The sequence below is a fragment of the Erpetoichthys calabaricus genome, chromosome 1 (assembly GCF_900747795.2).
Source record: "Erpetoichthys calabaricus chromosome 1, fErpCal1.3, whole genome shotgun sequence".
Lineage (NCBI taxonomy): Eukaryota > Metazoa > Chordata > Cladistia > Polypteriformes > Polypteridae > Erpetoichthys > Erpetoichthys calabaricus.
The window spans coordinates 256,965,064-256,977,545 of record NC_041394.2 but is presented as its reverse complement, the minus strand read 5'-3'; the positions used below and the strand labels follow the sequence as shown (position 1 = coordinate 256,977,545).

Here is a 12,482-nt window from a genome sequence, read left to right as displayed (position 1 = left end):
CAATTGCCTGTAAATGTTTAAATTATAAATTTTGTTCAGTGATTATCACTCATTACTGGCTGTTTCCCCACTCAGACCTATATTTGAGATAAACTGACCCCTTGCTCTATGAGGTTGTACACTGTCATATCAAAGAAATCCTTCACAGTGGTAATGAATAAAACCACGTGATCTCATGGAAAGAATGCTAAACTGTCAGGCTGCCTGGAATTAAATCAAAGCAGGTTTTGCTATGGTTACAGACTACTGCTCACACTAAGGCACTCCTGCTGGCAAATCTGTCAAGTTGCCTCACACTAGTAGCTGTAAAACATTCAAATGTTGCTGTCCATTTCCCATCCAAATGCTAAAGTAAAATTCTAGATATACCACCATGCCTATTAACTTCTGATAATATCCCTTATTTACCAAGCTAAACACAAGGCGAATATGTACAAGATTTTCCATTGCTCAAGTTACCTGTTTTTATATTTGCCTGTTACACATCTACAGGTGATCTGTTCAAGATGTTTCTTCTTGAAAAATGTAGATGAAGTCAGTGCAAAATACTCAAGCAAATAAGTGCATGGTTCATCCTTAGCATTTCTAATAGAGGTGGGTGTTTATGGACTGTCTTCACGGTTGGGTATATACTCAAGTAAAGAAGTATGATGCCTACTCATGACGTAGGTGATATGGGGCTACGGTGTCTCTGCATGATATCGGTACATAAAAATGTGTTATTGATGACTTACTGTATGTACCAGTTTGGCATCCATGAGAAAACATTGATAGAGATTTGAAATAAGTGACCTATGTATGTTAATGGAAGGCATTGTGACTAAGGCACTCAACCTTAAACCTTAAATTTGCCGGTTCAGTTTTTTCCTTGTCTCTAAGTCACAATGTGACCAAGAGCACATCTCTTATCGTATCTGGGATCAAGCTGTAAAAGTAATATGTTAAAAATTGTACTCGGCCTCAATCGTGTTAGTCACCTTGTATAAAGGCTTCACACAAATACATACTAATCATAATAAGCAGTGTGACTTTACGAATGGGGTTACCTTTGGAGCTGTGAAGTGAGATGCTGCATTGGTAAGGTCATATAGCACAGTAGCTTTACTGGTGTTGGCCCTGCAATGCTAGAAGGATAATGACAATTTGTGATTGTTACGTCATGTTGCCATGGCACTGTAAATTATTTGACGAGGTGGGTTGATATGACTTCCAAATGACTTCATTTTTTGATACAATTAACGGCATAGTAAAATCTGATGTATATTAAAATTCAAGGTAGAAATTATATGAAATTTAGCCTGGCCGTCTAACTTAATTCCGAAAATATTGGGCCCAAGGTGGGAACTAACCATTGAAGGGACATCTGGCCATTTCTGGGTATTCTCCCTCATATAAGAAGACTTACTTATACTCCAAGGTGATGGAGTGATTAACACTGCTTTTTCACTGATCAAAATCATAGGTTCAGATCCTTGCCAAGTCATTATCTGTGGGGGTTTGTGTGCTCACATCTTTGTCTGAATGGGTTTACATGCTAAAATGAGCAATATAGGGTAGCTTGTGATTTTTAGCCAATGTAAGTGGTAGGCGCCCAGAATTTAAAAACCAGTCATTTTAAGACTGATTCATGCCTTTTACTGAGTGCTGCCAAGATAAACTGTAGCCCTTAGTAACTCTGAAATTGGAGTTAGAGGCTTGGAAAAAGGATGGATGGAAGGTTTTATGTACAAATTTAACATTAAAACTAGAAATTATCATTATTGAGATTTATTACATTATTATAATTTTGTTAGGCAAATTCCATGCAGGAGTGCAGCAGTGGCTGCAGTTTTCTTTAATAATCAGGAGCTAAATCGCATGTGAAAGGGGTCTTTGTTTAAACAGATTCCATGTCTTATGTAATTTTGGTTTACGTATCTAACTTGGCAGGATGGCGTGATGGTGAAATGAATTGTGCTGCCTTCTCTCTGATACACTGCCCTAGATTCCAATCTCACGCCAGGTCTTAGTCTGACTGGAGTGAAATTTGCTCCTCTAGGTATTCCAGTTTCCCTCTCAAATCCCCAAATATGTGCTGTTTAAATTGACCTAATGTGAGTGTGGGTGCATGCATGCATGAGTGAAGCCTGTAATGAAGTCAACCAAGACAGGTTCTATCCCCTATGACCAGGTTTACAAGTGTTATTTTAGCTGAGTTGCTATCCCTGCTATGTTTTTAGTGCATAGAACCTGAGCCAGACCTCATCTTTCTAAAAAGATATCAATAAACCAGTAAACTGTTGATGAGCATTTCACGTCAGTGTCCTCTGAACACAAATGTTCCTTTAAACCTTGAAAAAGTCAGCAAAGAGACTAACCAGAGTTTTCTTCCAAGTAGTAAAGAGTAAATTTCTAGTTCCTTGTTTCTAAGTGGACCAAGATTTTTAAGCATTAAACAAAAATATAGTCTTGGAGAATGTGAAGGTCCAACAATGAAGCAAAGTTACATTAGAGGGGAAAACCAGAAGTTCAGAGTCACCAGTTCACTTAGCAATGTGCCTTTGGACTGTGGTGAGAATCTTGAACCCTCAAAGGGGCCAAACACAAGGATGATATAATGAAGGCATTAACATTCTCATAATTACATTTAATTCGATATTTCATTTAAGCCTACTGTACATTGAAGATATTTATTACAGAATCAGAAGAATCATAAGTAACACATATCTATAATAACCAGTTATTAACAGTCTACATGTTATAGTTTTTTAAGATGATATAAAACAAAGAAAAATGAAAGCAGCATATTTCTAGATTATTATTTTTAATTACAATATATAGCTGGTTTTCACCTAAAATCAAGTGTGATCAAATCATGATTTAGTTTTGCCATCTTTGTCTTTTAAAGAAGGCTTTCTATTCTCCTATAATTCTAGCATTTTCAGAAAAAAGCAATCATTATATGGTTTATAACCTTTTTCTACATCATGTCATTCTCTCAGACGTAGATGTTTTCGTGCTACTCTCTCCTGGATTACCAGGTGAGGCTTTGAATGTTCCTCTTGGGTCTCACTAAGTTGTTGTGAGGTCTCTTCAGATCCACCAATAAGATTTAATAGTTCAGTTTTGAAAAACAGCTCTCATAGAACAGCACTCATGACGGTAATTTTACTTGTCTACTCTCCCTCAGGTACACTGAGGCTCTTTGAAATCAGTCACTCCTCACTTTAAAAGAGGGTCAAATAATGCAGTGGCCATTCTAAAACTCTAGACTTATAAAATATGCTGTTGCAGCTTAGTAAGTGTATTAAATTAATAAGATACTATTAATTACTTAGATTCCACTGAATTTATGACAACTACTGTAGATAATTTCAGTCACTTTGTCTGATCAATTATCCGAGGTTCTTCTGATTTATTTAGTGTAATGTTTTGTTAGTTTCACAAGTCTTTTAATGAAGATTTTATTAACAAGAGTTTTAAGCAGAATTCCCAAAATATCCAACACCTGTAAAATAACATAGTCTTCTGAAACCTGCTTCATCAAGATAAGAGGAGCAGGAGACCAAGCCTAACCCTGGTGGTCTTGGATGTAAGGCAGTGAGTAACCCTACATAGGGCACCATCTCATCACAGGGTGCTGTGTACTTTATAGGGTTGCTCAATAGCTGACCCATTTACCCAAATGATGATCAGGGAAATCAATGCTTATATCAAAGTAGGGAATATAAAATGCTAGAGGATAAAACAAGAAAACCTAAGACTTCAGAGCCTGTGCAAATGACAGAAGGTCCATATCAGCAGTTAGGTGACTGACTCACAACCAAAGACAAATCATCTTAAACTCAGCTTCTCATAATGTTTTTGTTCTTCCCACCCAATTAGCCCTTATACTTTGTGACCACCCACCCACAAGATCAATCTGAGATTAGCCAAAGGGAGCTTTTTTAAACAGGCCACATCCTAGTAGCTGTTCAGAAGTTTCCCTGGTTATGTAGCGGCCTTTTAAACCTCTGATAGTGGCATTGTGGGGGCTCCCAAACCACCTACAACTGAACACCAGCAAAACCAAGGAGCTGGTGGTGGATTTTAGGAGGCCCAGACCCCTCATGGACCCCGTGATCATCAAAGGTGACTGTGTGCAGATGGTGCAGACCTATAAATATCTGGGAGTGCAGCTGGATGATAAATTAGACTGGACTGCCAATATTGATGCTCTGTGCAAGAAAGGACAGAGCCGACTATACTTCCTTAGAAGGCTGGCGTCCTTCAACATCTGCAATAAGATGCTGCAGGTGTTCTATCAGACAGTTGTGGCGAGCGCCCTCTTCTACGTGGTGGTGTGCTGGGGAGGCAGCGTAAAGAAGAAGGACGCCTCACGCCTGGACAAACTGGTGAGGAAGGCAGGCTCTATTGTTGGCATGGAGCTGGACAGTTTAACATCTGTGGCAGAGCGAAGGGTGCTCAGCAGGCTCCTGTCAATTATGGAGAATCCACTGCATCCACTAAATAGTATCATCTCCAGACAGAAGAGCAGCTTCAGCGACAGACTGCTGTCACTGTCCTGCTACATATACCTGCATGTTCACCAAACCACAGAGTTGTATAGGGAATACCAAGCGCGCTGATTTCCACAGCAGCCTTGAAGGTTCGGTCGACACAGTGCCTCCTAACAGTCAGTGTAACATTAACATCACTAACAACATTATCTTCTATAAACCCACAAGGTACGTTTAGAATTGGAAATAGAAGTAACACATATGAGAGATAAAACTAACAGAAATGTAGACTATAAAAACCCCCCAGAAGCTGTGCAGGATTCAGACATGAGACTCTGAACCAGCAATACAACATTGCTTAGTTTTGTGCCATCCTGAAAGTGGATATCATTAATATTGCTATTTAATTCACACCATCATACTGTACATTCTGGGTTATCAGGAAATTTTATTAACATGTCTATTCTTTCATTTAGTTGTGTACTATCCTGAAAATGGATATCATTAATATTATTATATAGTTCACATTATCATGGATTATGGGTTATCAGGAAATTTTTTAACTTCTTTGTGCTTCAATGAATTCTCTGAGCCACACTTACTGGAAAATGGGGAGCCAGTGCCTATCCTAAAAGTATCAGGCCAAAGGCCAGGGAACACCTGGCTAGTAAAGGGTATTGTCACTCTCAAGGTACAAGTTTCTGGAGTGGTTAACACTGCTGTCTCATGGACTCATGATCCAGGGATCCGATCCAAACTTTCTTACACCTGCTGTTTGTTGCAACAATTTAAATAAACGTGATATTTTGACCCATTGGTCTTTAAAAAAATGCAACTGGTGTTTAAAATATTTAGAATGTCTTGCATGAACATCTCACTTTAAGATCCCCCACAGCATTTAGGCAAAGAGTAGACATCAATAAAGATAAAACAAAAACGATTTTGGATGCCCCAATTTAGTAAATCATGTTGTTCATCAATGTGATCTAAATGACAGTAAGAATGTTCAAAAGCTTTCGTCTCCGATGTAGAAACCCTTTACACACCATTTTCTTAATTGTTGTTTCATTCTGTTCAGTCAGTCCATTCATTCTCTTTATTTGCTTATTTTCCGTCCATGTCTCAAAGTCCTGGAGCCTTTCCCCAGATAACAATGCCCAGACAGGAGTTAACACTAAATGGCATTTCATTTCATCATATGGTACATGGAAGGACACCTCCTTATTCAGAACTCAGAGGCTTCCATCAGCTTAACTCTGTTTTTGGCACATTTTGGAGACTGTGGTTGAAACAAGCACAGGGAGAAAGAATATGAAGGTGTGTGTGAGGCAGGCACAGCAACTTAGTATCAAAGTGAATTTGAAACTCTGTGGAACAGAACTGCTGTACAAATAAATATAAACAAACAGAAAAAATATGAAGGCTTGGAATTAGGGAATCCATTCCCAGATGGGTTTATCCATTCCCGGAAACTCGGGAATCCCGTATGTCATTCCCGGGAATCCCAGGCTCCCGGGGATGACACAGTGCACGGGCATCTCACATGTGAACGGTTTTAGAACAACTGACACTTATTTTTAATAAACTACTGCAATATGTTGACACAAATAAAAGACTAACCTTATCTACAAGCAGTTCATGCTGTCATATAAGTGCATGTATCTTTAGTTGCGGTAATAAGAGCGTAGAAAGCACAACGTGTCCAGCGTACAGTCGTTGATGCGAGAGCACACCTTCATGCAGAGTACATCAGCCGCTGAGAGTACTCCACTGAAGTAAGCGGCACAGTCATCAGATACTGATAGACTTGTTCTAAACAACACCCGCGCTTGCCGTTGCTCTGAAACACCGCCATTTCAGCTTTTACTGATGCATCCAGTTTCTTGTCATCATTCTGTGATGGCAAGTTTCTTGGCACAGATAATGCGGATGCAACAGACTGACGCATTCCAATTTGAAGTTGCTGCTCAAAGCTGGTGCCCAATGAAGTACAAGCTGCAGCAATGGCGCCACCTTAATTATTTTCAACTATAACTGTTATTTCTTGATCGATTTTTACACTTTTACACGCTATATTTGTGAGCTTGGCCATTCCTGTTTTCCCGGGAATTACAGCAGTTTAATTCCCGGGAATGCGGGAATGAAAAATGTCCGGGAATCCCAGGCTCCCGGTAATCAGGAGCCGGGAATGGATTCCCTACTTGGAAAATAATGACCATATAATATAATAAGAATGAAATCACAAGAGGAAAAATCCACTTTTAATACGGTATTGATGCAGAGCACAGGTCAATGTCAGTGCAGCCACCAGCAACTTCCTACCAACACAATGGCCTCTTCTGGTTGCAAAGCAACAGGGTGAAGATCCAGGAGTGTTATATAGTGGACTGCAGAAGCAGATTGTAGAGCTGAGCTTTGGCAGAGTCACAGATCTTCTTCCAGTCTGGGTATGTCTAGACTGCACAGATGTGTCATCCAACACAACCTAGAAAACTCTTCCATTGCGTGTCACAATCAGTTGTTGTAAAAGCAGTCGAATGGTGGTCACATGTTGCACAATGCTTATGTCTACAATCGCACAGATTATATACATTTCCAGAATGATACTTTAAACATCAGTTTTGTATCAAATCAGCTTCTGTATTGATTGAAGAAACAGTAGATGAAAATTAAAGCAGATATATTTTATTACATCATCTTAAGACAAGAAGCAAAATGATAACTCTGGTGTAGCTTTCACTAGTTCTATGGGGCAAATCCAATTAGATGTTATGTTCAGGTCTCAAGTTGAACCCAGGTCCAAGATTTAAAAGCCCAAAAACATTGATTCCTTGTATTAGCTCATCTCCAAGGGGAAGAGCTCTTTAACTTTGAATTAAAATAAAAATTGTGTCAATCTGATAAAGCCAGCATTGTGCACACTCCTTTTTTTATACTGTCAGCCTCTCCAATTATCTATAATGACTTTCTATAACAGAGTCATAAACCTTTTTATATGCAAACCAGTGCCTCATTCAGAGTAATGCAATCAAATCATGTTAATGAACTTCAAACAAGTGTTATCATAAATGTAACAGTGTGGAAGAAATTGCAGGGCTATTTTTTTCTACTTCTTGGTAACAAAACTAAAACCTTATCTGGCCTTGCCTAAGGTGTTGCTCCTGTTTGTTAATCATGTTTTAAAAAGTGTCTTTTAACTGTAGTTTTAGAAAAAGGGTCCAATTTCTTTAAAATATTTCACTGCATTTCATGCAATACAAAATTATCCATGATGTTCTCCTAGGCTTTGGATGAATATTTTACACTATATTAATCTATTCCTAAGGACTATCTATGATCTGAAATCTTTGCATCACTAAGATGTATATGCCAACTAGCCATGAGCCTGAAATATAATATAGAAATAGTAATACATGGGTTCAAAAAATGAACAGATTATAAAAATATGATGGTGATGAAAGAAAACGTATGATTGAATGGTTTCAATCACAGCAGCAGTCCATCTTATTTTTCCTTTAGTTTACTTGAGTTTATAAAGCTGTGGAATTCAGAAAATGCTTACAAAATTGTACAAATGTTCTAAAGCATAGGAGTCATTAGGTGTCTGTTCAGCAGAACTGTAAGTTAGTCAGTTATAACCAAATTTGGACCCTCCGGTGATTTATTTTCTGCAGGACTGGTGTTAACTGGCCATATCGTAATACTTATGTTAACTTTTTCTTTTTAGTTACTGACAGTGAATTCTGCTAAACTGTTTCCTTACCTTGATATATATGTTGATGCATATAAATACTGTAAGATTTATACTTTAATTGTACTGCCTTTTTATTGTGCTCTGAACCTATAGCCAGTGAAAAGCACTGTACAAGATTATATCGAATTTAAATGAATTTGCTATTGAATGTCTTGAAGAAAGCCACTATGCATTTCTTTAAAAAAATCCAAAAGTAAACACTTTGGCATGTTGCCACGGTTAAGATGTAATTGAAAGGAAGGTATAGCAAGAGATAAATGATTAGGAGATAGAAAATGAGTGAAACAACGCATGAAAATAAAGAAAAAATGTTTTGTCAAAACCAAAAAATAATCCATAAATTGAAGTCCAGAAAAATACTCAAGTCCTAACTACCAGAGACTTTAATTTACTTTCGACAAGAAGGAGATTGTATCCACAAACTCGGATGAATACCAAAGTGCATTGCCACGATGTCTGGTGGTCATGGGGTAGCAATGGGTGCCGTTCTTAACACCAAAATAGTATAAAATGGCAGTGCCTTTGCTTACAAATAAGTCAGAAAATGGGTGGGGAAAAATACAAAATATAACATTAAAAGATCAGAAAATTTTGTATCACAAAATATGCAAAAAATAAGCATCTAATTAACCTGAAGACACTGAATAACTAAGAATGATAACATTCGGACTGAAAACTCTTTCTTCTAAACCCCATCCACAAAATTAACCCAGTAATGCAATCAACCTGAGCCTAAGACAAATATTAGGCAGCAAAGCTATATACACCATAGATATTTCACTATTAAGAACCCAAATTAAAACAGGAGAACTGAAAAGTTTTTTTTGTTTTCAGGAATAAAAAAGAAAAAAAGAAGAAACAAACTTCCTAGCTCCCTTTTGTACAGTAACATAATTAAAACAAGTTGAGATCTGTAAAAATATGGTTGCATAAAGGTAAATCTTTATGTAAATATAGCAATAGTAGAGCAGATATGTCTACACTATCATTTACGGGACAAATCACAGTGATGGACTGATTCCTGATTATTCATTATTTTTACTACGACATATGGAAATTAATTACTTTGCAAACAATATGGCTGAATCGTGATCTGTATAATTTTCCTACTTTAAGAGGCGTTCTGAATAGTCTGTAATTTCTTGCGGAGACCATCTGCCGAGTTCAGCGTAGGCGATATGAGAACTCTAAGGGGAAGTGCATTTAAGACAAAAACCAGAAGAGGCTTTTTGACAGAAAGAGATGGAATTTAGGAACAAGCAAAATCCTGAATTAGTTTTAAATGGTTTGGGAATATTATGGTATGTTGGCAGTTCCTAAACCCAGTCCTGAGGACCTCATTCTGTCCGCAGTTTCCAGGTTCACAATAAGTGAGTCATATCCCTCTAAATGATCTCATTTAATTAGGTGTTTTTTTCTTTTCTTATTATTTTTACATTTATAAGACATAAATACTCATATTTTTGCTTTAGCTTTAAATGCTTAACTATCTTATGTTGATTTCCTAATAATTTGCCAATTTTTCTGCACTGTTTGCTGCCTTATTTGTGTTTTCATAATGGCAGTTAACAGTGAGCAGAGCAGACACCCGGACAAATGACACTGAATGCTGAAAGGTTATAACTACTTAAGTGTCAGACCCATTAACATGCTAACTAGTATACAGTGGATTAGATAACTAGAACAACTGATGATGTACTGTAAATCTTAAAAGCTAAGTTTAAAAAAAAATTAAATTTTCCCCATGTGTCACATGTGAATACTCAGTACTTTCTAATCAAAATTTACTTTTGTCATTTTTACATTAGCCTGAAACGCAGCAACTGGGTAATAACAGCTCTCTTAATTAGGCTAGGAGTAAAAACTGAAGTTGTTAGAACAAAAATGTGCAGTCACATGGGGTCAGCAGGACTGAGTTTGAGAACCAGTGTGCTTTGTTAAGAGGTCATTTCAAACAGCTATGGAAGGGCACTTGTACTTTTTTGTCTATCCATCTTGTTTTCTGCTTGAGCATAAATAATTTAAATCCTTCCATAATGTTCTTCTATTCCATAATTCAATTGATGCATACTTTATGTTATTTAGTTAGTAGTTGCACATGGGAAAATATATAATGAGTCATTTGAGCTAAGATCTTTAACAAGAAGGAAAGCCAATTGTCCATGTCTGTGGTCTTGATCAGTAGATTGTATTTTTGTTAATCAATCACAAAATATTTGTAAATCTCATAATTCTGTTTTATGTGTCGTAGGAATGTCCTCAACTTTTACCAGTAGAGAAGATTCTTGTTCCTGTTGGAGTGGTCAAGCCAATCACCCTTAAAGCCAAGAACCTTCCCCAGCCCCAGTCAGGTCAGCGTGGCTATGAGTGTGTCCTCAATATCCAGGGGACAGAGCAGCGGGTACCAGCACTGCGGTTTAACAGCTCCAGCGTTCAATGCCAGAACACATCTGTAAGTTGGAAACGTATTACTGATCGGATTGCATTCTTCTTTGCTTGGTTAAATACTTTGCTTTAAGATATTGTTAATGTTTAACTCGTCAGCCTCTCATGAAATAAGCATTTTTTAGACAGTTAAATGCTAGAATTTAAACTAAAGAGGAATATGGGCATCATAAACATTGGCAAGAAACACTAAAAATGAGAGTAGCTGTAGAATTACTTAAAATGAATGAGTTTTACAGATGTAGCTGAGTACAGGACGACAGGCTCACCAAAGAAAATTTGGAACACCAACCAGGTCATCCTGTTTAATTAACAGAAAGTTCAAACATAAGAAGACGTTCCTTAGGTGTTATTGCCTTTGTCTTCAGGCTTTGAAATACAAAAGTAAGGCTTGGGTTCTAGCGGTGGATTAGGGTCAGTTTGCTCAGGAGCTCCATCCAACAGGTCACTCTTACCAAAATGATGCCTCCTTCTAGGAAGAAGGGGTTCTTATGTTTAAGGAGTCGGAAAGGGTGGAGTTAATTTACTCTCACTGGGTGGTTTCTCAGTGCTGCAGGGAGAGAAAGAGAAGACAGTGTTAGCAATAGTGCCCCTTCACGTCCCAGTGAGTTATTACATAACTCGACAGAGCCCATAAGGGGATCCTCCGACACGCATGCGTGACACAGTGTGCAGAGCACTAAAATTACAATTTAACAAGTTTCTATTGTTTACTTCAATGTGTACTATTGCACTTTGCTGTTGTTATATTTTCCAGTAAAAATTGTATTTACTTGAATATATTGCCCAGAGAAGCAATTAATGCATCACACTTTGCAACATGTATTGTAAACAGTTCATATTATAAAATACAGAATGTAAAATTTTTAAAAATGAATGGTTAAGTTGAGCTTCTCTCCTTAATTTTACAGTAAATCAGCAGATCTTCACATTTCTTTATGTGGTTTTTGTGATTTCACTTTACTTTTAACAATCATTTGATTTACTGTACAGTATACATAATACAAATCTGAAATGATTAAGCCATATTTTGTATTTACACTATGAACCATGGACCATTTATGCTAGACTGAGGGCTTATTTTTAATTTATTTTTCATTACTTAATGAAATGCTGTATTGCTTTGAGATAAGGTTTGATTGTTACCTGTGTAGATTTCTTAGTTTACTCAAGGTAAATTAACTGCAGAATAATGACATAAATGACTTTTATCAAAGACTCTTAAAATTAGCATGCAGCCTCAGTATAAAATCTGCACAATTAGGGACTACTCTAGTTTATTGTATAAGATAGGGGAGCGCTTTTAATAAGCGCTTCTTAATCTAATGACATGATTAATTACAGTATGTTTAAATGTTGTTATGTTTCTAACTCTACATTTCTGATCAAATTAAAGTCTTTGCCGACTCTACGGTTATTGCTGATTAATGAATGAATGCTGAAGGTTTATAGGTGCCCCTTTGACTGAGCAACAGATGTGTTTTCAGTCCATGGAAAAGTTGGCAGCTCTGCCTAAGTCATACTGGCTACTTCTGCTTTTCATGCAAATGTGATTTTAGTTGCTATAGCAGCCGAGAAGTGTAATTTCACAGAATTAAAATTTTCACATATCCATTCATTGTCTGAAACAATTCGGGTGCTTTTAATTTTGTGATGTTTAAAATGTAGCTAGAGAAAAGATCTAGCATGTGTATTTTGTGCCAGGTTTTGCTCAAATGAAAACAAAGAACAATATAAGGAGAATGAAAATATTTTTGGAATGAAAAAAATGTCTGCCACATTTATGGAGAACTAAGTTACAGGGA

General features: G+C 37.1%; 1 protein-coding gene across 2 annotated transcripts in view; it reads left to right on the top strand.

The window, feature by feature from the left end:
* plxna4 (plexin A4) overlaps positions 1–12,482 on the top strand; it is a 1,034,568-nt gene that overhangs the window by 610,677 nt on the left and 411,409 nt on the right. For both annotated transcript variants that reach the window (XM_051928179.1, XM_028814360.2), the window contains exon 10: positions 10,484–10,684. In XM_051928179.1, the coding sequence (XP_051784139.1) occupies positions 10,484–10,684 (201 nt within the window). The remainder of the gene's footprint in view (positions 1–10,483; positions 10,685–12,482) is intronic.